The sequence below is a fragment of the Gracilinanus agilis genome, chromosome 1 (genome assembly GCF_016433145.1).
Source record: "Gracilinanus agilis isolate LMUSP501 chromosome 1, AgileGrace, whole genome shotgun sequence".
NCBI classification, from domain to species: domain Eukaryota; kingdom Metazoa; phylum Chordata; class Mammalia; order Didelphimorphia; family Didelphidae; genus Gracilinanus; species Gracilinanus agilis.
This window is the reverse complement of record NC_058130.1, coordinates 508,971,051-508,998,344: the sequence shown is the minus strand read 5'-3', so window position 1 is coordinate 508,998,344 and position 27,294 is coordinate 508,971,051. Positions and strand designations below refer to the sequence as shown.

Genomic DNA, 27,294 nt, shown 5'->3' with positions numbered 1-27,294 from the left:
CCACACATTCAGAGATCCATTCATACTGTCTACTCCCTATTCTGCACACTAGATACTTAACCTCCCACATCTGTACCTCTGCACTGTCTGTCCCTTATGCCTGAATGGATTCCCTCCTCATCTCCACTTCTTGGAGGACAAGTTCTCTTCAAGACTCAGCTCAGTAACCACCTCTTTATGAAATCTTTACTATTCCCTCCAGAGGCTAGCACCTTCCCTCGAAAAACTATCTTGCTTTCATTTGGCATAAGTCATATATCATCATTTATATACAGATTTTCTCTCCTGCATTAGAATGTAAGCTCCTGGGGGGACTAGGTGGCTCAGTGGATGGAGAGTCAGGCCCAGGAATGGGAGGTCCTGGGTTCAACTTTGACCTCACACACTTTCTAGCAATGTGACCCTGGGCAAGTCATTTAACCTCCATTTCCTACCCCTTACCACTCTTCTGCTTGGAACTAATACAGAGTATTGATTTCAAGACAGAAGGTAAGGGTTAAAAAAAAAAGGGAATGGAAGCTCCTTGAGGGCAGCAGGTATTTCACTTTTGCCTTTGTATACTTAGCACTTATTTAGCACTTAAATAATTCTTGTTCATTTATTGATTGCCCAATTTATGGAGAGTTGAGGCTAGGAGCTACTTCTTCAAATTAAACCTCCTCTAATATATCCTGCTATTAGAGCTCTTTCTCTCCTCAGATCACTTTAAATGTTATCTTAATACATTTTCAGTACCCCTACTTGAAGGTAAGGACTATTTTATCTTTCTATGTCCAGTGCCTAGCACAATACTTTGTGCTTGCTTTCCTCTCTAAAATCCTATGATTTTTTTGTGCCCATGACCTAAATCTAATTTTTCTGTTCCACAAAATTCATTTTCTCACAGTTACTTAGAATTCAACGGAGCTCTGGTTTTGGAAGAGTTCCATACAAGTAGAACCACAAGAGAGATCCTTAAGCAGGTCAAACACCGTTGAAATAGCAATTGTTACCCTTCTCACAAATTCCACCTGGAATCTACTCACAGTAGTGAAGCAAGTGAATAAAAATAACCATATTTTTGTCAGAAGAGTATTTGAGTTGAAGGTCACAGAGAACAGATCATCATTCCTTTTAGGTTGTTGTTGTTGCAGTATCATTTTAATCATAGATACCACTATTCTAGTAAAGAGAAGTAAGAAAATAGCACTTAGCAGCTAGTGCACAATTTTGGCAATCACAAACGCTGAAGTCACTTGGGGCCTGAAATTGGATGATAACACACAGTGTGGTCCCTATCCTTTGGTTAAACTACATGCTTCACAGTTGCCTCCCAATGGGCCTCAGTTTCCTTATCTATGAAATAAGCAGATGGCCTTGATGATCTCTAACATTAAATAATTCTGATAATCTCTAGCTCTTCTGTTTACCCAGTACACCTGACTTTTCACAAACAGCTGGCATACTGTATCAATAAGCCCTATTACAATTATAAAATAATAATAACTCTCTGAATATAGTGTAAACACAGATAAAGGTTTCGAACTACAATATGGCTGGACCTCTCTCAAGGGAAATTTACCTTTGAAACACAATCTGCCTTACAGAGCAGAGCAATGAAGTCAGAGCCACTATAAAATATGCTACCATGTTAATGAACAGCAATAATTTTTTTTTTTAAAACTGTACTAAACAAAGAGTTAGACTATCCCAAAAAGGTTTATCTAATAAAAAATATTGTCGTTTCACAAATTGTGCAATATCTAATGACACATTTACAGCATCAACATGCCTTCCCAAAGCTGTATCTCATCACCTATAATTAATTCACTCCAAGGTTTCTGATAACCTGAGGTTCTGTGACTGTCCCCGAACAGTAAGTCAGACCTGGGAAAGACCTATTATTGTCCCAGAAGGCTCAAGCCAAACTCAGATTAATTTCTAGAGGATTAATAATTAATATTATTAAGTTAAATAAAATTAAATTAAAAGTAATAATTAATAACTTCTGAGGTTAATCTGGACCTCAGAGGTCCAGAAGATCAATGAATCTTTTTGGTCTGCCATACACTGACAACCATTTATATATCATTTCAAATATCATTCCTTACATGGTGGCAGGGCCTTTCCTTGACACCTTGCCATCTCTTTCTTAATATCCCAATTTGAAACTAATTCCAGAAAACTTTCCCAGTTTGGAGATTTCTCTTTCCAATGCACACACCCTCAGGATTTATGTCTTTAATAAGATGATCAGTATAAATGAATAAATGAGTGTTGATAATGAATTAAAGTATATACTTCCTCTAAGGCCCTACTAGGAAGAAAGAAAGGGAAAGAGAAGACTGTCTACCACCTGCTTTGGAAAAAGATGATCAGTAATTCCACTATCCGAAGTACAAACATTGCACAGAAAGATAATATTGCTATCAGACTTTAATTTTTCACTGAAAACAGACCATATTAACTATGTTCATTGGCCTAGAGATGTAAAATAACAGCAAAGGACTAAATTCCTCTAAATATCTGGAGTAGAAATTCCATTCTGTGGTGAGCAGTTTGCAGAATCTTACAATCTAATCAAGCCTTTTCATGGTTGAAATAGTTGTTTCCAGTGACTCGGGCATAGTTGAAGAGATTGCTCCGTCTAGAACCTGATACATGCTCAATTCTCCCCATTTTCCTCCACATTTTGGATCACAGAAGTTAATAATCCAATGTTAGAGGCAGCTATTGACATTGTGTGGAGAGAAGATGTGGAGTCAGGAATACTAAGTTCAAATCTGGCCTCAGTCACTAACTTTATATATGATCCTGGGCAAGTAAATTTACTTATGAATGCCACGATTTCCTTAGCTTAAAATGGGAATAAATTTTTATTAAAATAATAATTATTATTGTTACTAAATATTTATCTTACTCAAAAATATAGATTCATAATTTTATATTTATTTATATGGTATTTATTTAAAATATTTTATAAATAAATATATTTCAATGGGAATAATAGCACCTGAGGGAGTTATTGTGAAGATTGGACTTGAAAAGCACTTAACACAATGGCTGGCACGTCTTATTCTATTCCATTCAATGGGGAAGCAAACTGAAAAATCTCTCCACAATTGATCAAGGTCCCAGGCAAGCAAATATACACCAATGCTGTCAAAATCAAATAAAAATGGGGGCCACTAGGTCATACATAAGGATCCTTTGGGCAACATGTTAACTTAGAAAACTATATATTAATATTATCTATGTTTTATTGTATATTTTTGGTTAATATGTCCCAGTTACATTTTAATCTAATTCAGGCCAATTTAGAAGTGTTGTGGGTTGCAAGCAGCCCATGGGTTACGTTTGACACCTTTTAATAAACACCACAGTATAGAGTTTCTTCTGTTCAATTTGTCTACCCCTGGCCCCTATGTTATTCACTTCTTTACTTTGTAAGGTTTCCCCCCATTTCCACATCTATCAAGTTCTCAAACCCTTTTTCCTAGCTATCTAATATCCCTCCCCAAAATTTTTGCTGATATACAGAAACAAGCAAGTCATAGTTTTATACACGAAAACAAATTGTTTTTATGATGCTTTCTCTAGGGAAGGGAAGGAAATACCTGGGAACTTTAATGTAACAAACAAATAAATTAAAAATTAAAGTAATTTTTCCAGGGGTTGTTGGCTGCCCCTCTCTCTGTAAGTCTCTACACTCAAAAGATCCACGCATAGGAGATAAACAAGATTAGTCCAAAAGAACCCACCTCCAAAAGGTAGAAATAGCTGAATATATACTCCCAGTTGTTTCAAGAACCTTCTAAGACTTCTAAACATAACAGATTAATGCAAAAAATGGAACATTATAGACATCTCTAATGTCTGAGGCTATTAAAGAAGGAAACTAACATACTCTTTCACAAGCCACTGAGTACCTAATGACCTCCTTTTAGTATGACATTCACTATCTTTGTAATAATCATGGAATTGTAGATTTAGATGTGGAAGGGACCTCAGAAATCATCTGGTTCATTCCCTCAAAACTGAGCTCAGAGACATTAAATAATTTAACCAGATTCAAATAGCTTCTATGTATCAGAGGCAGATATGAATACTGGTCTTCCTAATTGCAGGTCTAACACTATCCACTAGACCTGTGATGGGCAAACTTTTTAAAGATGGCGCTAAAGGAAAGGAAATGCTCACCTGTCAGTCTGTTTCTAAGGCAACTCTTTCGAGCAGCCAGAAAAAACATTTTAGGGGGCCACATTTGGCCCGTCGGCCGTAGTTTGCCCATCACTGCACCATACTGCCAGAGCTTAGATTGTATAATGCCCAGTTAAAGATTATCTTTCTTTAATACTGTCCTTATTACTAAAAAATAAAATATCACATAAAATTTTTAAACTGAATAAAATAAAGATGCTGAATTTGAGCGTATGGAAATTTGGGACATATTTTAAATTTTTCTTTGGAATTTGATAAGTATCTATGAGTAAGACCTTGCTTAGGGGGCAGCTGAGTAATTCAGTGGATTGAGAGAACCTAGAGATGGGAGGTCCTGGGTTCAAATTTGGCCTCAGACACTTCCCAGCCGTGTGACCCTGGACAAGTCACTTGACCCCCATTGCCTCCCCTTACCACTCTTCTGCCTTGGAGCCAATACACAGTATTGATTCCAAGACAGAAAGTAAGGGTTGAAAAAAATTTTAACAAGACCTTGCTTAAAGAATTCTCAATATAAACGTTCAGTCTTTTGAGGAAGATAGTATTGTGGTATTTTTGAGCATCTCCTATACCTACAAAGTGTGGTATGTAGTCTGTGTTACAGTGACTCCTATGTACACTTACAGAATTGTTTTTATTTTAAGTGGGAAAAAATCTTAAGCTTCTAAAGGGATTCTTGGGTAAAAAAGCATGGAATTAAAGTAATCTTTGGGATTGCCTCATCCAACTCTATTCTAAATGATCAAATACACATTATTTTAATAAAATTTATGCATTTTGTTATTGTCTAGTAATATGTTCTATAACAAGCCTGCCATGAGTAATTTAATATTTAATCAGACAAGCATATAATTTGGAAGGGAAAGATGACTGTAGCACCTGAAATCCTCTGCCTCTAAATGCACTTATCCTTTGCAACATGCACACCTATATACATACACACACACTATCTCAAACTCCTACCTACTATAGCTCTATAAGGAAAATGTAAATGAGTTCCTGACATTTCCGTGAAGTCTTGTCTCTGTTCATAACCACCAAATACAGAACATCTTTCTCATTTTTAATGGCCTGAAGTGATTAAAACCAAGACCAACAATTTTAAACAGATTTAAACTAGACTTTTAATGACTATGGAGAGTCTTCCAGGAGCTATTTGTTTTCAGCTCATCATCTACTCAGAGTTTGTTAGAACAAAGTGACTCACAGGATTTGCTGAAGTAGCAGAAATTTTAGAGCACTAATAATATTAAGACAAAAGTTAATAGTGCTGCGGGTTAACTTTATGACCAATTATTCATGCAAGACTGTGCATAGTCAAAAGCCATTACTGTAAATTTGAAGGGCCATTTTCTTTCCCAAGCTCAAATGTCATGAGGGTACTTTTAAATTTTAACAAGAATGAAGAAAATACAAGACCAATTGGGAAACTCTTTGAAAGTAAACTCTTTTCAATAAATTACTCAACATTTTATAGTAACAACAAATAAACTGTATGCCATTCTTACCTCCATGGGGAAAGCCTTGAAGTTAACAGTGTGTTCAGAACCACGCTGGTTTTCTCTCCCCCAGTGAAATCGGACTTCATATAGTTCAAATTCATGCCCTTGAGGCAATGGCCCTCCTGTGAGGACTGAAAAAAAAATACATTTTCTTTATTGGTTTTTTCCCCAAATATATTTCTTAGTACAGCATGTTATGAACATTAGAAACATTTTCCCAGAAACAGCTCTAGTGGGCTTCTGTACACTAAATTCTTATGACCAAGATGAAGGAGTTACACAGTATATGATGATTCTGTGTCTGAGAGGTTTGTATACATATTCATCAGATCAAATAAGCAATTCATTTTTTTTCCATTTTGCCAGAGTCCAAGAATTCACACCAATTCCTACCTTGCTCTAAAGCAAGCCTTCTTGAAACCTACCCATTGGGAATACTGAATTCACAACTAGGTCCCAGAACACAAAGATGTGAGCTCTTGCCCTCTCTTTTCAGGGTCCAGGCTTCCACTCATTTCACCTCTCCTCCACACCTTTATGTTATCTTCCCTTAATAGAATGTAAGCTGAGGGAAATAACAGTTTGCCTGCTTATATTTATATTTTCAGCACTTAGAATAGGACCTGGCACATAGTAGGTAATTAATATATAATTTTTCTATCTATCTAACAAGATTCAAGGCTGACAATAGAAGAAAGAGTACTGAAGTTGGAGTCACAAGTTCTGAGTTCAAAATCAAAGTCAATATTTGTGTAACCTTATTGTTGTTCAGGCATTTCAGTCATGTCTAACTCCCAAATACTTACTCAAGAAGGGATAGGCCCTGGAAGTGGGATGAAATCTTAATTTAGAAACAAGAGTTGGAGAGATGAGTAAGCAAAAGAAACCCCAAGCAGTATTTAGAAAGAAAAAAAAAGATTATAGATAACAACTATAATGAATGAATCAAAGGAAAACAAATTTTTCACAAAGATTATGTGAATATTTAGAAAAAATTAATTGAGATTTTTTTAAGTCCTATAGGGAAAAATAGAAAAAAAGAATAAGTAACTTAGAAGAAAGAGTGGTAAATATCACCCAAATAACAGACCAACTAAAAGCTAGAATAAACCTAACATAAATTAATGACTCTATGAGATAAGAAGAAATATTGGAACTAAATCAAAATAGAAAAAAAATAGGAGAAAAGTAAGATAGCTAATAAGAAAAACAACTAAACTGAAAAACAAATCAAGGAAAGATAATTTAAGAATTGCTGGAATCTCTGAAATGATGATTGTAAAAATATCCTAGACACTGTATTTCAAGAAAGAGGGCAACGTAAAGATAGAAAGAATACCCCAAATATATCTTAAAATAAGCTACAAAAGGAAATGTCCCAGGAAGGTCATAAGCCAAAATCGAAAGTTCCCACATCAAGGAAAAAAATACTACACACAAACACACACACACACAGAAAAAAGCAATTCGAGTACTAAGAGACCACAGATAGAATCACACAAGAGCTTAACATTTCAGTAAATGAGAATAGATCCTGTAATACAATATTTTAAAAAGGCCAAAGATATAGGCCTACAAACAAGATTATAATTTAGCCTAAAAGCCAACTATAATCCTACAGGGGGAAAATATAGATCTTTAATGGATAAGAGGACTTTAAAGCATTTTTGATGAAAAGATCAGAACTGAGTAGAAAATATTAACTATAAACACAGGAGTCTGAGAAACTTTGAAGGATAAATTTATTTGAACAATTGAGACGAGCTGAGTGATGATGCAGTGCTGGTATTCTCAAAAAGAAAGAAGAAACAAGTGTCTTCAGAACCTCAATGTTGTCAAAAAAAATTGAGGGAGGGGGGTTAAATTGTTTTTTTTTTTCCCCCTGAGGGTTTTAAGAGGAGAGAGAAAAGAGAGTAAAAGGAGGAATACCCTATTGTAGAAAGGAAGAGGAAGGGAGTATAATTGACTATTTCTCATAATTCAAGTGTATGAGAAGAATCTGTAAACATGAGGGAAAGGGTAGGGAGAAAAGGCATCAGATGACTTCATTTTTATCTGAGGTAGACAAAGGAGTATTGAACGCACACAGGTTGGTGTAGAAATATGTCAAGCTCAACAGGAAACAAATACAGCTTGGGGGAAGAGGGCAGGTTACCAGGAAGGATAATACTAGGGAAAGAAAATAGTCTGAAAGCAAAATAAGTCCTTTGATCCCAAAAAGAGGATTTAAAGGAGGATACAAAGGAAAGTAAAGAAATAACAACTAAAGAGATACTCATCAATGGGAAATGGATGAACAAATTGTGGTACATAAATATAAGGGAATATTGGCATTGTAAAGAATGACAGATAATTTTAGAGAATCTGGGCAGTAGGAACTGATGCACAAAGAAGTGGGCAGAATCAGTAGAACAATTTATACAAGGACAACCCTAAAGAAAAATTATTTTGAAAGGCTTAAGAACTCTGATCAATGCAATGATCAACCATATCTTCAGAAGAGTTATAATGAAGCATGCCATACATCTCCTAACAGTCTCAAGATAGACATAAATGTATGGACATGGATTTACTGGCTTTTTTTTTACATTTTACATTACTGGCTTTTTTCTTTTCTCAGTTTTTAGTTGGGAAAAGGTCGAGGAGAGAGAGAGAGAGAGAGAGAGAGAGAGAGAGAGAGAGAGAGAGAGAAAGAGAGAGAGAGAGAGAGAAAGAGAGAGAGAGATATGAGCAAATGTGATGAAAAAAGGAAGAAAACATACCAATAAAGAGACATTCAGAAGTCAGAAAAGAAAAGCAGGGAGGTTTAGAAAACAATGTGTGAAATTATAATATAACTAAAAATAAGCAATATGAAATAGTCCATTTTACATATAGTCCTTTTGTCTTTTGCTGTGTATATGCAAATGCTCTTTTTATAGAGTTTAATTTCATAATAAAAATGGAAATTAGAAAAAGAAAAGTATATTTTTAAACTAAATACATACTAAGAATTCTTCAAAACAAATTACTAATTTAAAATTCAACTAGCCCAAATATAGGCTGCTCCAATCTTTAGAAGGTGATAGATAGATAGATAGATAGATAGATAGATAGATAGATAGATAGATAGATAGACTTTGAAAGATAATTATATAAATTTCCAAATAAAAATTAAATGAAATATTTTTAAATTTTTATTCAAATTGAAATGTCTTATATAATTTATCATCTTTCCTCCTAATACCTTTCATTTTCTTACTGAAAATAAGATTATATTCCTTCCTCAAATTAGTGACTCTTCTACAATATGTACCTTTCCTAAGGCACTGACAAAGTATCTTGAAGATTATCCAAAATATGTCAGTGATGGGACTTGAACTCAGGACTTTCCAGGTCTAAAACTGGCTCTGGATCCACTATTTCATGCTGTCTCATTTCATCTAATACAATATAACAATTCTAAATTCATTGCAAACTATCCATCTAACGTCATCAAAATAAGTATTTATTAACTAAAGGTCCACTTTTCCCATATCCTCCCAATTCTAAATTTGTAACATTGAAGAAATATATGCTACAACTTATTCCCTGGGGATGATAAGAATCTCTTAAGGATTACAATGCAGGTAGGCTACACACAAACAGAGTGTGGAACTTGAGAGTCAGGAAGATCCGAGTTTAAGTCCTGCCAGAGACAGGTACTATTAATTTATGTGACTCTTGACAAGTCAACCAAGCTCAATTTGTTTCATCATTTGTAATACAAGGGCAATAGCAGCACCAATCTCAAAGGGTTGCTGCAAGGAACAAATGAGTTAACATGCATAAAGCACTTTAAAAATTTTTTTAAATTCTAATCCTTCTCATTATTATAACAACATTCAACTTGCTGACTGAAAATCAAAAAGTAAGAGACATACTTTGGCAGAAAATGAATTCTTGCCATTCTGGAAGTAGTAGCAACCTAGCTCTAACTACAGCTCTCAATAGGAAGATTTTGTGTATGTAGTATTTTGATCTTTCCCAGTAAACACATAACAATGAACTGTTAATTAGTCTTTTATATCTGGAAAAGCTAGAAATGCAAGTTGTTTTTCTGAGAGAAAAATGTGTACTGACTTGACTTAATTACAACTTTAGCTGAAAAGAACACTGATAGAAAGAAATGGCATCATAGCACCTAATTTCATTGTCAAGGACTTACAATATTATGTGGTTCTCAGATGATGGTATAGGAACCAAAAAGGAATTTCATTTACTGAATTTGTGACTTAATAATTCATAAATTCTAAAGTTTGAACTTGAGAGCTAGGATTCCCTTAGTCCTCACTATCAATGAGGATAATTTCCATTATTATTATTAATACTAGAAAATGAATTAAATTGCAAAAATAGAAAGTGCTTCTTGGCATTCAAAAACTTAGTATAGAATCATTCTATACTTTCTTTATACATATCCAAATTCTGTGGATTTTAGGAGTTTATGATTTTAGATATTCAGATGTTTCAAATATTCTACCAATGTCCCATAATTTAGTGTTAATCATGAAGCCCTCCCTCAAGTCATCAAGACTTGACCTAAGGAGAAAAAGAAACATTATAGACAGAGTGGGCTTAATTCTTCCATCTAAATTTGTGAGAAGATAGGACAGCGTTCCTTTCAAACTCCTCTATTCTTTTATCTGCTTGGCCTTATATTTAAGGAGCTGGGAGATGCTACCAAGGTCACCATTTGTTGCATTCTCACTGAGCACTAACAGAAAAGCATGTATGCACATCTTTAAAACAAGGAAACAAAACTCCCTGGGGAACACAGCATAGTTACTACATAAGGAAAACAGAGCTACAGCTACCTTCACTACATTATCCCTGAAGAAAATAGAATGAGGAAAAGATAGGATTTTATTCCCCCAATCCTTCACCACACAGATGTTCAGTGATATTCATGGCCAGATACAGATATGTTCACCATGACCACCTCTCTTGAAAAAATAAAGGCTAGCCAAAGGAATCACAGACAAACAGGACAGCTTTGAAAGTTACACATTGAATTCATTATCTATTTACAAAGAAAAGCAAGCTCCACACCACAGAGATTCTCAGTTTCAGATAAAATCTCTCCTATTCTATTATGTAGGAAAAATCTTTTTTAATTTGGTGTTTGCTAAGTTCAGATTTTTTAAAAAGATGTTAGAGGTTTAAAAAAAGAAAAAGAAAAGGGCTAGCCTAAGGCTGCTCCATATTAGCAAGATTTCAGAGGCCTCATAAGAAAAACAAATCCCTCAACTGCCGCTTTCATTTTCATTTCCTTACCAGAGAGCAATCTTTTATTCCAAAATTAGAAATAAGATTAAAAATCCAAAATCCTAGGAAAGGTGGCACCTATATTTAAATTGGCAATAGATCAGAGGAAAACCATTAGGAAATGTAAGTAGGGAAAGAGAAATCCAAAGGGGAGAACATGGAGCCTCAATTTTGCCTGAGGCTAGAGATATGGAAGGGCACAAAATTCAGCAGTATTTTCTAATTTCAGTGGAAAAAGTAAATCACACTCACATTCAGTACATAAGTTGATTCTTTGAACTTATATTAAACTACATATTTATCTCAATTAATATTCATGTTGTGTTAAGTCTGTAGAGATCCTATGAGATCCCTACTCTATTATTCAACATGTTTACTATAATTCTTAAATATATGTCATCTGAAAATTGAATAAGCACGATATTTTTAATTTTATCCAAAACTCTGATAAAGGTTGTTATGTGGAAGAGACATTATACTTGGCTCTGGAGGAAAGAAGCAGGGCAAGGTAAAAATTTTAGGAGGGCAGATTTTGGCTTAATATGAGAGAAAACACCTTAATAATAAAAGTTGTCCAAGTATAAAGGGCTGCTTCAAGAGGTAGTAGGTTCACTTTAGAGGAGGCCTTCAAATGGAAGCTGATGGTCATTTGTCAGAGATACTGTAAAAGAATTTCCAGTTCAGGAACAAGGTAAACTAGATATCCTCTGAGGTCCCTTCCCAAACTGAGATTTCTCTAATCAGTGATCTCTCTTCATTGAACTTCATTGTACAGTCAATCAATCAACCAACCAATAATCATGTATTAAGTACCTCCCCCTAGCATGCACCGTGCTATACTAGGGACACAAAGACAAAATTGAAATAGACCCTATCCTCAAGGAGTTTACATTCTAATGAGGAAGATGACAAATACAAAATGTACATGCAAATGAGATACAAGTGTATATAATTAGTCAACTACATTAAGAATATGTGCCAAATGAATATGATCTGGGGCAACTATTTATTTTAAAACCCTTAACTTCTGTGTATTGGCTCCTAGGTGGAAGAGTGGTAAAGGTGGGCAACGGAGGTCAAGTGACTTGCCCAGGGTCACACAGCTGGGAAGTGATTGAAGCCGGATTTGAACCTAGGACCTCCCATCTCTAGGCCTGACTCTCAATCCACTGAGCTTCCCAGCTGCCCCTGGAGCAACTATTGTAGCACAGTGAGTAGAGTTACAGGTCTGGAGTCAGGAGGTCCTGGGTCCTAATATAACTTCGGACATTTCCTAGCTGTGGAACACTGGGAAAGTCACTCATCCCCAACTGCCTAACCCTTGCCACTCTTCTGTCTCCCAATTGATACCAAGATAGAAGGTAAGGGTTTTAAAAAAAAAAAGACTATAAGATTGTTTGGGGAAAGAGGGCATTAGCAAATGAGTGAAACATGGAGGGTGGTGTCTGAGCTGAGTCTTGAAGGAAACAAGAGATTCCAAGAGGCTAAGGTGAAGATGATGTGCACTCACTGCTACCCAAAGTCTTCTTAAAGCATAGCACAGATTATATCTTCCATTTTTTCAAAATCTTTTAATGCTTCTATATTATCCAAACACTCTTACCAGGTGTGGGAACAGCATAAGAAGATTAGGGGCTTCCATTCCAGCAAGGCTGTGGAATGCCCAATGCACCCCAGTCTGCAAAGTCTCTGGGAAACCATAGCTTAGGAATTGCCAGACACATAGCCTGCTCCCTAGCATGAGAAAAACAAATATTGTATGTTCTTCCAAGAAAATTACTGATGCAAGAGTTAAGCCATCTAGGTAATCTAAATCCATTGTCTCTTTTTTGTAAATCATTACTAACCATTTTCCCTGCAAAAGGCTTACCTAATCCCTGAGCCTACATCATTTTCCCTATAAAGTATGTACACCGAATCATTAAACTTTGTAACTAGCTAGCAAGAGGACTTCTGTGTGTCTGTCAGTCTGTCAGTTTGACCCTCCTGTAATCCCAGAGCCACTTTTCTCATCCCATGAGTAATTTGTCAAGCAAGACTTAACAACCAGGCATGCCAGAACTTCCAAAATTTTTTCCCCAAAATACTTTTTTGCTTTATGTACCATTATTTATGTACACTACACTCTAAACAAACTCAGTATTTCCTATTCCTCAAATATGTCCTAAAGTTCCAGATAGATACACTGTTCCTGCAATTTCCTCTACAAACTATCTACCCAACTATTACTCTACCCTCAAGGCAATTTCTAGATCTTACTCTTGGTCATCAGCACCAAATAAAGGGCATTGGCCCATTCTTATTAGATTTCTCCTGCCTAGACACTAAGAAATAGAATTAGCAGAGAAAAGAGAGATAAGGGAATGGGACGAATGGAATACGCATTTGTTAAATGCCAACTGTGTGCCAGGACTGTGCTAAGTACTTTATAAATATTATCTTATTTAATCCTCACAACAACCTTAGGAGGTAGGTGCTATCATATTCACATTTTTTTTCTGAAGCAGAGAGGTTGAATGACTCTTAATACAGCTAATAAGTATTTGAGTCGAGAGAGAGAAATGCATGGAAGGATAGATAGATAGATAGATAGATAGATAGATAGATAGATAGATAGATAGATAGATAGATAGATAGATAGATAGATAGATAAAGAGAGAGAGACATAAAGATAGATGGAAAGACAGACAGACAGAGAGAAAAAGAGATGACAGAGACAGAAAGAAACTGGTTCTTCATTCTACCGTGCCCCCATAGGGTACTGAGATTAGAACCTTAAGTTCCCCTAGATATCCCTTTGCCCTCACCCTGGAAACTATGCTTTTCTCCTACCTTGGTCTATACTCTACTTCTAGGTATATGTTGCCTTAATTACGAAAGTGCTTCCTCTTCTTATGTGATATGAGCTTTCATACCTATAGACTGAATTCCTATGCTGCTGTGAATCAAGCAACAGACCCTATTCATCACAACATTCTCTACCATTCCAAAAGAATTTACTTTATAGCTCTGCACTGTGCTCCCAAATTATCCTGAACCTAATTTTCTAGTCATTGTGAGTAGAGTTGAAAAGACAACCACATCCTAAGAACAACAAGAATTAGACACTCTTCCTTGTGTTTTGGTTATATCCAAATCCACTTTACTTACATCAAAGTAGCAAGTCACTTGTCAAGTTTGAGCCCCTCTCACCTTTAGAATGGACACTCAGGATTATGCACTTTTTGCAATATACAAACAAAAACTTTCTTAGTAAATAGAAATACCAACACACTCTCATTAACCCCCCAATAATTAGACAAGATAATTGTACCACTACACTAGGTAGAAGTGATTCCATGATCCTTTCTATTGCTATGTTTTTATATTCATTCTTTTGACTACAATTTAACATCATGCTTTATATTATAGCTGTATAGTACAAATTTGTATCTTCCCTAGGAAAATGTAAATTATATAAGAGCAAGGATCATATTTTTCTCTTCTTTATATCCTCCTATAGAACCTACCATGGTATTTAATACTTAGTAGGCATTAATAAATGGTTTTTATTAAATTATACACAAAATAGAAAATAGCATGTGTCATCCATTTTTAAAAATATTGGTTGTTGTTTGGTTGTTTTCAGTCATATCTGACTCTCCATGAATGCTTTGGGGATTTTCTTGGCAAAGATACTGGAGTAGTTTGCCATTCTCTTCCCCAGCTCATTTTATAGATTAGGAAACCAAGGTAAATGGAGGTAAGTGAATTATTTGAATTCAGGGAGAAGGGTCTTCTGATTCCAGACCTACCACTCTATCCATTATACCACTTGCCTGCTCTATTAAAATATACTAAATAAATTAATATAATCCTATGATGTTATATAAATTAACAGACCATGTGCCCATCTTCTATGAAAAGGAATAAAAATTTATTTCCTGGCACCACCTTTAAATTTACATAAAATTGCTGAGTAACACTGAATGTCAAATATTTATGTGAAGAAAAAAATTCTGGCCCTAAAATTAGTGCAGAGAATTACAAAATGCCCAGAAGTAAAAATTTCCAATTAAGGTTTCTATAATAAGTTACAAGTAAAGGGCATAATGACCTATCCTGAATAGCACTTTCTTTTGCACAAATAGTACACTTAAAAAATTCATTACCCTTAATAAGTTTGTCTAATAGTAAGATAGAATATATAACCTTCGGTCTATTTTGCTACTTACAAATTAAAGTACACAGGCCTAAAAATTCACAATTTTATTCAACCTCTGTGTTCTTCTTTATATCTCTTGATAGTGATAACATTCAATTTCAATTTTATGTACATTTATACGGGCACATTTTCATCCTTTGGAACATGAATAAAATTAGGAGCCTTAGAGGACAGTGACTGGTGTGTGCAACAGAGAAACTAAGCAGTAGAATTGTCCTAGCATTTGTTCTAGTCAGATTGGAGAATGGAAGTAATGACTAGAAGTAAGTGGAATTGATCGGATCCAATACTAGTTTCACTTTTGGAGTTCTCCAGGAAAATAAGAAGATGAAACTGATAGCCCAAAAGAGACCCATCAAATGCAGATTTCTCTAAGATCATAAAAAACTCAGAAGAATAAAAATCAGGTTCTTAGAGAGAATCAAAAGAAATATAGAATAGTATTTGTGAAGAACTACCTATTCACATAATCTATTACCTTCACATACTGTAAATTAATAAATAAAACTTTGAGCTGGCTTCCTTTCTTAACATTTCAATGTGGGGGGCAGATAGGTGGCTCAGTGGATTGAGATCCAAAACTAGATCTGGCATCAGACACTTCATAGCTGCGTGACCTTGGGCAAGTCACTTAACCCCGTCATTGCCTAGCCCTTAGCACTCTTCTGCCTTGGAACCAATACATAGAATTGATTCTAAGATGTAAGGTAGGGGGTTAAATTTTTTTTTCAAGGTGAATAGCTATTGGTAATCCTAATTACATGAGACCAATTGGCTTGTCCAAAACTAGATTACTGAGATTTACCTTAAAGAAATTATGTAGTCTGATATTCACAGGATTTCTAAATCAGTCCTAAATGTACATTTCCTGCCTAAACTTACATATTGCTCTCTCCCCTGTGCCCTTAAGCTGTCATTAGCTTTCCTACATTCTTGCTTTTTGCTTATATTATTTCAACTACCTATTGGGCCCTTTCCATCTATCTTTCCAAACCCAGATAAACTCCTGGTTTCTCCATGATGTGTTCCCAAGCCTTTCCACTCAGAAATTATGTCCCCTTCACTCTTAGAGTACTTATTATTTATATTCATCATTCATTGTTTAATCACATACCAATCCTTCTACTGTTGTGAGAGCCATAAGTATTTCATTTTTATATTTGTATTTCAAGTACATATCCCAGTGCCTAGCTGACAGTGGGCACTTAATAATTATCCTGAACTTTTATTTCACTCCCTTTCTATTGAATTTTTCTCATTCTTAAATCTTATTTACCTAACAACATTATAAATCTTTTTAAGTCAAAGACCAGGACAATATATTTCTTCATATTCGATAATTCATTATTGAGATGTTTGGGGTAAATGCAATATCTCAATTAAATTATTAGTTTGTAGATTAAGTCCTTAAGGAAGTTATGGCTTCTTTAAGTATTTTATTGGGGTGGAGGGAACACATCCTCCATAAGGACAACAGTTAACATTTAAGAATTATTAATTTGGTATTGATCAGGCATAGCATGAGTTCAGTTCTTTTGAGTCTTGACCCAGATTAATGAAAAACCTTAAAATTTAGACATTAAGAGAGAGCACTTGCTTTTTTTATCCTAGAGTTTTTAGCCTGAATGCCAATTACTGTTTTAAAAAATCCATGATACTTAACTCCAAAGATTATATAATTAATAAAGCTACTAAACAACTTTTCAAAGCCAACATGAAAGATATTACACAAAAAATGCATGAGATTTATAAACTAGAAATTTTATTAAATCCTGTTTTAAAAAGTAGGAGCCCTGGTTAAACACTGCAACTCTCTGACCCTTTGTAAAGTGAGGACAGGTAAATTCAGAGCTCTCCTCAGTTCCCCTACCCAGGTTCAAAACTCCTTTACAGTCTTCATTTAGCACTTTCGAAACTAGTATTTAAGTCTCTTCTCCAAACCTTTGAAAAGTTCAAAATGATGTCTGGTTTTGAAGCCAAGTGTCCTTAAAAGACTACAAATCTTATTACTCACTAGAATTTTGACTGACTTCAGACTCTCACAAATTATACAAATGTGGAAATAGCACTATGAATCATCTGTTATGTAGTTCAGCCAAAAACAAAGCATTTTGGACAGTTAAATATTCTAATTAAAGGGAGTTATCATATAGACCAGGGGTCGGCAACCTTTTAGGCCATGAGAGCCATAAACGCCACATTTTTAAAAATGTAATTTTGTGAGAGTCGTACAGTGCTCACAATGTATGCTCCTGTAATAGCGCCTGAAAAAAAATTGACTTTATGGCTCCTGCAGAAAGAGCCATATCTGGCCCTCAAAAGAGCCAGATATGGCTCGAGAGCTATATGTTGCAGACCCCTGATATAGACTCTTCAAGCATTGCTGATTTTGAGATGATTCAGGTCAGATAAATCTATGATCCAAAATTGCACTGAAAATAACTAAATCTTTCATTGATGAATTTATAAGGCATTTCAAGATCTAGCAGTACCTCTGAGCAGAGCCAAGGTAGAGTGAAGGAAAGGATAGAAGCTGCCTATAAATGCAAAATGCAGAAGGAAAAAAGAGAAACACTTTTTAAATTTAATTTTTACAAAATAAGATAACAATCTTCCATTTCTCTCCTCAGAGGGTTGTTTTGAGGGAAGTAATTTGCAGAGATCAAAGAGTTACCTAAATGTGAAGTTAATATTATTAACCATAAAAATTGGAGGGGGAAATTATTTGAAAAACAGAGAAAATGAGAAGTCTGAAAAAAATAAATGGCCTATGTCTAAAATATCAATTTGATATTCAGTCTCGTAAGACCATTCAATCTCTAAGACATACATTAGTACTTTCAATCATTTGTCATAGATGTCAGAGAAATTCAGAATTAGGAGAAGTCTCGGAGGCCATCTAAGCTAACCCAAGCATGAACAATCATTCCTTTTACAACATCCCTAACAAGGGATGATTTCTTTTTTGCTTAGAGACCTCCAGTGAGGTGGAACCTACAACCTCCAGAGATACCCCATTTTCTTTTGAACAATTCCTATCGTTAATAAGTTTTTTCCTTACATAATCCTTAAGGTTTGTATACAGCTTCCACTTATTGCTCCCAATTTTACCCTCTTGAGGAAAAAAAAATAATTATAACCATTCTTTCCACATGAACTACCTTCTAACACATGAAGGCAGCTATATGCCCCCACCTAAGTATGCTCTTTTCCCATTTAAATATCCCCAAGTTCCTTTGTATGATCTCAGAGCCCTTCACCACCAAGACTGTACTCCACAGATGCTCTTCAAGTGATCAATGCTCTCCATAAAATGTGGTCCCAGAACTAAACAGTGGTCTAGATACACTCTGAGTAGGACAGAGTAGAACAGGAAGGATTGCCACTTCCCCAGGCTAATGTGGCCTAATGTCATATTAGTTTTTTGGACTGCTCAGTCATACCATTGACTCTTACTGAGTTTGCAATCCACTAAAATATCCTAATATTTTCTAGATAAACATATATAGTGAAATCTCCTACATTTTGTCTTTTTAAATAGTTTTTTTTTAATACAAATACAAGATTTGGCATTTGTGCCAATTAAATTTTTCCTCATTCAATTCAGTCTATTTTTCTACTCCTTCCTCTCTGGGTAATTGGGAAATTTCTCTCTCTTTATTCTCCTCCTTGATGTCCTTCTTCTTTGATAGTTCTCCATTTGGATCATATCCCCTAACAATGGGTATACCTCAAAACTCTGTCTTAGGTCTTATTTTCTTTCCATTTTACACTATCTCACTTAATAATTTCATCAAGTTTCATGAATTCAATTATCATCTCTATGCAGTTGATTCCTCAATCTACTTATCTAACTTTAGTCTCATGAGCCATAGGGTTCATGTCATTCTATGCCAGGTATTTCTTTTCTCTTTCAAAAATTCTAAGATGGAATTATTACTAACTCACCAAGGTTCCCATCATTTCTACTTCATTATCAGTTTTTGCTTGGTTCAAAGACTGGTTCATACTACATTCTTCATATCAAAGGTTCTTAACCTGTTGTCTCTGAAGTTTTAAAAAATATTTCCATAACCATATTTCAGTAAATTGGTTTCCTTTGAAATACTTTGTATTTTATCTTATATTTTTAAAAACATTATTTTGAGATGTCTAAAAGGAATGATATAAAAAGGTTAAGAACCCTTGCTCTAAGACCTTCCTGCTCTTTGACATTAGACTATTCCCTCATTCTTGCAATATCTTTATCCCTCAATTACTGTATCACTGCAGAATCTTAATAATTTTCCTTCTACTTATCTATCTCAGTCTTCACTGACTTTCTAAAGGTTCTATTTTTCTTCTTAAATCTCCTGTAGATATCCCACAAGGCTCAGTAATTAACCTCTTATTATTTTTTCTCTATGAGTTCTCCTTCTGTGAGTTCATCTATTCTCCTAATTTTAATAATTTCCATATCTCAATTCTAACTTCTCAATTGGAAGACTGATAATTTTCTACCTTATATCTCTAACTGTTTTAGGAAACTAGTACTTGGAACAGCGATCATTCCCTCAAACTCAGTGTGTCTGAAGCTGAAATCATTAAAGAAAAAAAGAGCATCTCGCATGTGAAAGACAGTTCAGAGGTGATCTAATCCAACCTATTTATGAATAAGAATATTCTTATGTCACTGATGAGTGAACATACAGCCTCCATTTGAATTCCACTAGTTGGTGTAAACCTCCCTAGTAGGATGTGATTCACTAAATGATCCTAAATCTCCTTCTTTCCTTCTTCTATTTAGTTCTTTCCCTGAAACCAAGCAGAACAAATGTAATCCCTTTCCCACATAATAAGGTTTTAAAAATTATTTTTTCTATTAACAAGCATGAGAAAAGAAAAACAAAAGCCTCTAAGCAATCTATTCTATAACACACTGTAAAAATAAACAATTCTGAAAGACTTAAGAATATGATCAGTGCAGTGATCAGCTATAAAACAACTCTTCAAATACTGGAAGAAAGCTATCCTCTGGATGTTTTCCAGCTTATGAATACCGTCCATATACTAATTCTCTACTCCAGACTAAATATCCTCAGACCATTTGGTAAGAACTCTACAGAACATGAATTCTAGATCCTATATTGCCCTCCTTTGGATCCCTTCTAGTATTATCAATATTTTTCTTAAAAAATGTGATGTTCAGTACTATACATAATACTGCCAATTTAGATTGCAGGGCAGAGAATAGAGAAGAATTGTGGTGTTGTAGAAAGAGAAATTGCTCTAAAGTCAGAGGACTTGGGTTTAAATTCCCCTTCTACCACTTGTTCTGTGTTACCTTGGGTAAGTCACTTAACTATCTCTGGACCTCAGTTTCATCACCCATAAAATATGAGAATGGCTAGAAGGCCACTCAAGTCCCTCCTAGCTCTAAATCTACAATATTATGATCCTATAAGTATGATCTTTACACCCATCCTCTCCAGCTATGCTGATACTGTACTATAAGACCAGAGAGTATGTTTCATTCATGTCCAATTATTTGTGACCCTATTTGTGGTTTTCTTGAAAAGATACTGGAATGCTTTGCCATTTCCTTCTCTAGTTTATTTACATTTGAGGAAACTCAGGCAAATAGGCTTAAGTGTGTAGCCCAGGGCAACACATCTGTTAGTAGGTAAATCCAGATTTGAACTCAGGTCTGCATACCCCTGAAGAATTTCACCACTTCATATCCAGAGTTCTTCCCCCTGAAAAACCCCCAAATCCTGACTGATAAGTGCCTGATGTGGCACCACTTTAACAAAGCAGCTCTAGTCATGCTCTTCTTTAGACCTAAGCCATCTTCTGCACTCCCCAGTCAATTGTCTTCCCTCAGCATATACACAGTTTCTCCTTCCCTCTCATCTCCACACACCACCCTCTCCAGCCCTCCTGTAGCATAGAGTGGAAGTCCTTTTTAACCTTCAACTGAGTATTTTATTTTATATTGTTTGTTATTTATTTTCTAATTGTTGCAAGTATGCAATCCTTGCTATTCTCCACTATCTCTACCTCCAGGAGCTGGTAAACTCCCTGAGGGCAGAGACAGAGTCAAATGACGGGTTTTTTCCCCATATCTTGTATGGTATTTAATATAGATAGAAAGCCCTTGACAAATATGTATTAAATCAAATTGGTCAGATTAGGTATAAATTTGGAAAGAGAAGAATTCATTGATCCCTGTAATTTAGCAATACATCAGTGTTCAGAACATACTCAAGTTTTGGAGGGTTTTATGTTTTAAAACATATCTTCAACATAAGAAAAACTAACATTCAATCCCTTTCCAGTAAATCTGAAATGCCAGTTCATGTCACAGAAAAAATAACCTGGGTTATAGGTTGAGTTTAAAATTATACCTGAGATATGAGCATGGTAATCAAATAGGATCTTTTGTTTACCCAATAAAAAAATCCATAATGTAATGTGTATAATGCATGTACCTTGACCAAACTTGGACAAGCATGAAAAAAAAAACATGACTACAATTCCCTGATGGAATATTAATTCTAGATTAAGGGTCAAAACCATCCATAACTAATGACTAATCTATAGTTAAAAATCAATACTTGAACTGAGTAATGATAAATCTAAGGAATCTGTAGTGTGAAATATCACATGTATTGATTCTGAATTAATTTAAGCACATTTCGGCACTGCTTGTCAAGCACCTCATGTAATTCAAATATATTCTAATTTTCCATCCTTCCCCAAGTATTTTCCAGAAAAGGTCAATAGTTTTTCTTCATTTGAAAATCTTAGGATACTGCTAATGATTTTGAATTTCTCTCCTACACTTAAGCCAAGAACACATTTCCCCGAAACAACCCTGCCCTGGTTGCCCAAGAAGATATCATATCTCAGATGCACTACAATTCTAATTGAACTCCTAAAAAAAAGTATTTGAGGATGGAGGAAGGGAAGATGTTTGTTTGTTATTTTGGTTGGAGAATATATATGCGTGTGAGTGTGTGTGTGTGTGTGTGTGTGTGTGTGTGTGTGTGTGTGTTCCAACTTTTCTTAGTATTCTAAGGAAGAAAGATATAGTATTGCTTGGTGGATAAAGAGCCAAACTCAAAGGTAGAAAACTGTGGCTTCAAGTCCCCTTCTCTGACACATACTAGTTGTATGAACCCTTTGTGGAAGGGCACATAACCTCACCATACTTAAGACAACTATCTTAAGATGAAAATATTGGCTATAGAACCTTGGGGAAGTTATATTATATTCTCCTTAGCCCAAAGCAAATCTCAAGGGAATTATAAATTAAAGAGCAAGAGTTGGTGTGCATTGGCAGAGTGACTTTCCTAAACTTTGGTAATTCTCTATCCTCATGAAGTCACAGATCTGAACACTTCCCCTCAAAAACTTCTATATAACTAAGAAAAATATTTTGAGCACATTTCAAGTCACAAGATCATGGGTTCATAACATTTCAAGATCAAAGGGACTTTATGGATGATATAGGGCAACTTCCTTATTTTATACATGAATAGACCAAGACCTAAATAGATAAAGCTAAACAAGGCCAGGGGTCATAGTCAATCCTGTCCACTTTACACAAGAGAACAGTTAATTTAACCCCGCCTGTACAACAGGGAATATTTTGTTGTTATTCAGTCATATCCAACTCTTCATGACACAGTTTGGAGTTTTCTTGGCAGAGATACAGGATTGATTCATTGTTTTCTTCTCCAGCTCATTTTATAGTTAAGGAAACTGAGGCAAATAAGGTAAGTGACTTGTGCAGGGTCACACAGCTAGTAAGTATCTGAGGCCAGATTTGAACTCCAGAAGATGAGTCTTCCCAACGCCAAGTGCAATACTCTATCCACTGTGCCAACTAGGTGTCCTAACACTGATGACATATGGCAATTTCCTAACAAAATTAACCTGGTGAGACAATTCAAGGTAATGCGCAGATTTTGTACACCTTTCCTGAAGCCCTATAATTTCCCTAATTAGAGCCTTTGTTATGTGCATTGAGTAAGTTGTACCACCACCCATGGAAATGTTTTATCATAGTATAGAGCACCTACCTGACATCATCCTGAGTGTGGTATAGTAAAATGATGCAGGACTGAGCTGGATTAAAATTCTAGCTCTACTGCTTATTCCTTGGATAACTTTAGGTAAGATATTAAGCCTCCCTCTGGGTTTCAGTTTCTTTCCTCATTGACAAAATGATGGAGTGGAACTATATGGCCTCTAAGGTCCTTCCCAGCTCGAAGCCCATCATCTAATAATCTTATGATTCCTATGATCATCTTAAAAAAAAGATTCTGAGGGAGAAATATATATATATATATATGCCTGTATACATGTATAAACACATACACAAACACATATATATGCATATATATGCATCCATGTATATATGTAGATGTTTATACAGAAAAATATATGTGTGTATATACATATATATACAAATAGTCAATCTCATATAAATAATAGTCCAATAAAGCTTTGTAACTGAGTAAAAAAATACAGGAAAAGGAAATACATTGCATAAGAAAAATTAGTATGTATTCAGAAAATATAGAAACGTTTCTTATCTGCCTCTTTATGATCATAGAGTATTTTTAATTAATATTTTAGGTGATAATAGCAATAATTTGGTTTACTGTAGAATGAGAGCCAAAGAAAGGGATTTTTTAAAATACCTGATTTTGATTTAAGAACAATCTGGATCGTATGTCCATCATTAGTGACTTCACAATCACGACACACCACATAATTTGGAGATAGACGAATGTCCAGCAGTGAGGGGTCATATCTTGCTTCTCTTGAATTTAAGTTGATAGGAGACTGATATTCTCCATTAGCATCGGGAAACACCAAGCCCCACTCAACTCCTAAGAACAAATAAATATAAAAATAAATAAATAGTAATCAAGTTGAAATAAAGTGATCCTTTTTTGTACATTATACATATAAAAAGTGTGAAACAAAAATTAAAGTTATGTTTTCTGTTTGTGACCCTAACACTGATAGTTTGTTTTATGAACAGTTTCAGGGCCATGAAATTGTAGAGGCAAAATAAAGATAAATACATTACATTAGATTTTGCAGCAATATTTGTCTTTCTGCAAAAACTAAAGTACAAAGAGTTCTTGTCACCCAAACCACCAATTTTTAAATCAAAAAATAGTGAACTGATTTTATAGTACAGTACAACAATTTTATTTGTACCATGTAGTTATAATTTTGTGATTTATGATTTGAAGGCAAAATTAACTTAAAATGGCAAGAGAAACTAAAATGCCATAAATTTGCTGGTTGGTAATTGCAATGTAGAACAAATAGAATGGCAGCTGTGATGCTAAAAAAAGAAGTGCTTTTGAAGATAAATAGAAAATAACTCTGATAATAGTGAGCTTTTATATATTACATGTATATATGAATCCATGTGTACAAATTTGAAAATATATAATACAAATTCATTATATTCTTCTATAAACTGACATAATTATACATCTTATGTGTGTGAATGTAAGCACTGTATATATTACTCATTCAAAATTATAGTAGTAGTCCTAAGTTATAGAGAGAAATTTAGGATACTAAGTTCTAAGAAAGCCTTCCCTTTTTTTCAGGCTCTCAATTTGAAACTGTCTTATAGAAAAGGCTGGTTGCACTCATAATTCATCACTCATTCATATAAGTGTACTAGAAACATAAAATTTCATTAATATGGCATATTAAAAATGTCCAGTAAAAGTTGCTCTAAAAATATTTTGAATAACTTTGAAGACATTACTTTTGCTAAATTACTGTTTGTTTTTATGATTCTAACTCTTAAAGGGATGTAAACCAACAACTCATACTTGTAGAGTCACCTGGGGCAATGAAAGGTTAAGTGACTTGCCTTGGCTAATCCAGCCTGAATGTGCCTGAGGAAGAATTTGAACACAGGTCCTTCTGACTGGTGGCCAGTCTGGCTCCTTATTCTTTGTCACTGGCTCAAAAGTCAAGATAACTGGTCTAAGTTTAAGATTCTAGTGAAACAGACACCATCAACATTATTATCATTATATATTGCACATCAGCCAAGTTTCTTGTACTTCTAGCAGAAACTTCAAATTTTAATTCAAAAAGAATTGTAGCTAATGAAGTAATTAGGAACACTACAAAATGTGTGTGTCTATGCCTTCGTGATTAGATGTATATATACACATGCACATATAACTCAAGTTTATACAGTGATAATGAGCTGATAAAAGATTTGAGGTGAGGCACTGGCTATTGTAGGCAAATGGTTATTTAACTGGGGTAGGTGGTTAGCACAGTCAAATAAAATATTGGTTTTTGAGGTGCAGAAGGAGCCCACCAGGAGGAAAATTTCAGGAAATCAAAAGGGGAAAAGGTAGAGAAGCTTTTCTATGGACTAGTCTTCAAAAATTGTATTAAGTCGCAGTTAGAATGGAAATCATGCCACAGGTTTGAGGTAGGTCACTGCTAGGAAGAGAGTAGGGACTCCTTGGAGGAGCTAGGAGCAACACAGTGGGACGGGGCCCTCAGGCCTTGAGTCAGAAGGCAGGGTCTCAGCATCGGCTCAGCTCTCAGTGCTGAACCAGCAAGCTAGGGAACTAGCAAGCCAAACGGAGCTGTTGCCTTGGTCCTCCCCACCTCACCTCACTCATATCCTTCAGCCCCCGCTAGGATCAGCCAGTCTGCCAAGAGACTGCTCTCTTCACCGCTGCCACCAGCCCCACAGACCCCCGCCCCGCCCACCCACCTCAAAGACCCCAAGCCCACTCGGAGGGCGAACACTGCTCCGACCTCCATAGCCTGAGTATCTGCCAGATTTGTTCCCAGCCACTATAACCCAACTCTGTGCTGGGTTTTCTATTACCTTCCTCGTAGCCCCACTCCACACCCTCCTCCTCCTCCTCCTCTTCATCATCTTCCTCTTTTCCCGTGTAGGGTTCGGAATCTTCAATGAAGCTCAAGTCAGCCATGGGCAGCTTTTCCACACCTTCCTTTCTCAGAGCTGGCCGTCCGACTTTCTAGAAAGCCTGTTGTTCGCTGCCGCTCAGTGAGGCGGTACTAACTTCCCAGTTCTGTGTGTGTGTGTGTGTGTGTGTGTGTGTGTGTGTGTGTGTGTGTGTGTGTGTGTGTGTGTGTGTGTGTGTGTGTGTCTGTGTGTGTGTGTGTGTGTGTGTGCCTGTGTGTGTGTGTCCTTGCTTTTGAGAGCTCCCGAATGTGTGTGCGCTTGTGTGAGGGTGTGTAGAAGCTGAGAGACTGAGAGGTTTGTTTTGCAGAAAGTGAGAGAGTGCGTCTAAAGTCCTTCTTTATATAACTTAGAAGCATAAAGCTAGACAAGAGAAACAGTGGCTTTTACGAATTCACAGGGGGTGGAGCATGTATTCCAAAAGAGGTAAGTCTTAATAAGTCTCATTGCCCTGGGAGTGGAAAGATTATCAGGAAACATCCCATGGGGTGATTGTACAGTACTAACTGATATGAAAGAACACTCTAATGCTTGGATTTTTTTTCTTTTTTTTTTTTTTTATTGGAACTTCCTCCCTCACTAACCCCGCCCCCCCTTCCATAACAATTAAGCTTCTATCCAACTTTGAAAACAGCTATCTAGAGCACTGTAGAGCTCCTCAATCATTTATTAATATGTGCTTATAAGTTTATATTGACTAATAGAGAAATATCCCTCATTATATATCTTGAATTGCAAGGGACCCTAAAGAACACTTTAGTCCTGTTTGGGGGGTGGGGGGGAGGGCACTAGGCTTATCAAAATTTAATGATTTGCCCAGGATAACACAGGTTATAACAGAATTAGAATCTGAACCAGGTCCTGGGATTCTAGAGGTAGCTTCTCTCTACTATATACTACCTTCTACTTCTCAGAAATAATCTCGGGAGAAAGAAAACAGGAGGGCATAAGTGAAAAGTGCAATATATCAGAAACTACTGTGAATCTTTCTTGGGCATGTCAAAGAAACAAAATAGGGTGGCCCTCAGACACACCACTGATAACCAGGGTATTTAGGAGAAGACAGGCTAAACAAGAGAACTCTTTAACGACATAAAAAGTAGTTTGCACATAGTAGGCCT

At 35.6% G+C, this 27,294-nt stretch overlaps 1 protein-coding gene across 1 annotated transcript in view; it reads right to left on the bottom strand.

The window, feature by feature from the left end:
• Window positions 1–26,180, bottom strand: part of CA8 (carbonic anhydrase 8) — a 145,469-nt gene extending 119,289 nt beyond the window's left edge. The window contains exons 1-3 of the mRNA XM_044666185.1: window positions 26,075–26,180; window positions 23,883–24,074; window positions 5,709–5,833 (exon numbers count right to left, since the gene is read on the bottom strand). Of these exons, the coding sequence (XP_044522120.1) occupies window positions 5,709–5,833; window positions 23,883–24,074; window positions 26,075–26,180 (423 nt within the window). The remainder of the gene's footprint in view (window positions 1–5,708; window positions 5,834–23,882; window positions 24,075–26,074) is intronic.
• Between the last annotated feature and the right edge of the window lie 1,114 nt (window positions 26,181–27,294).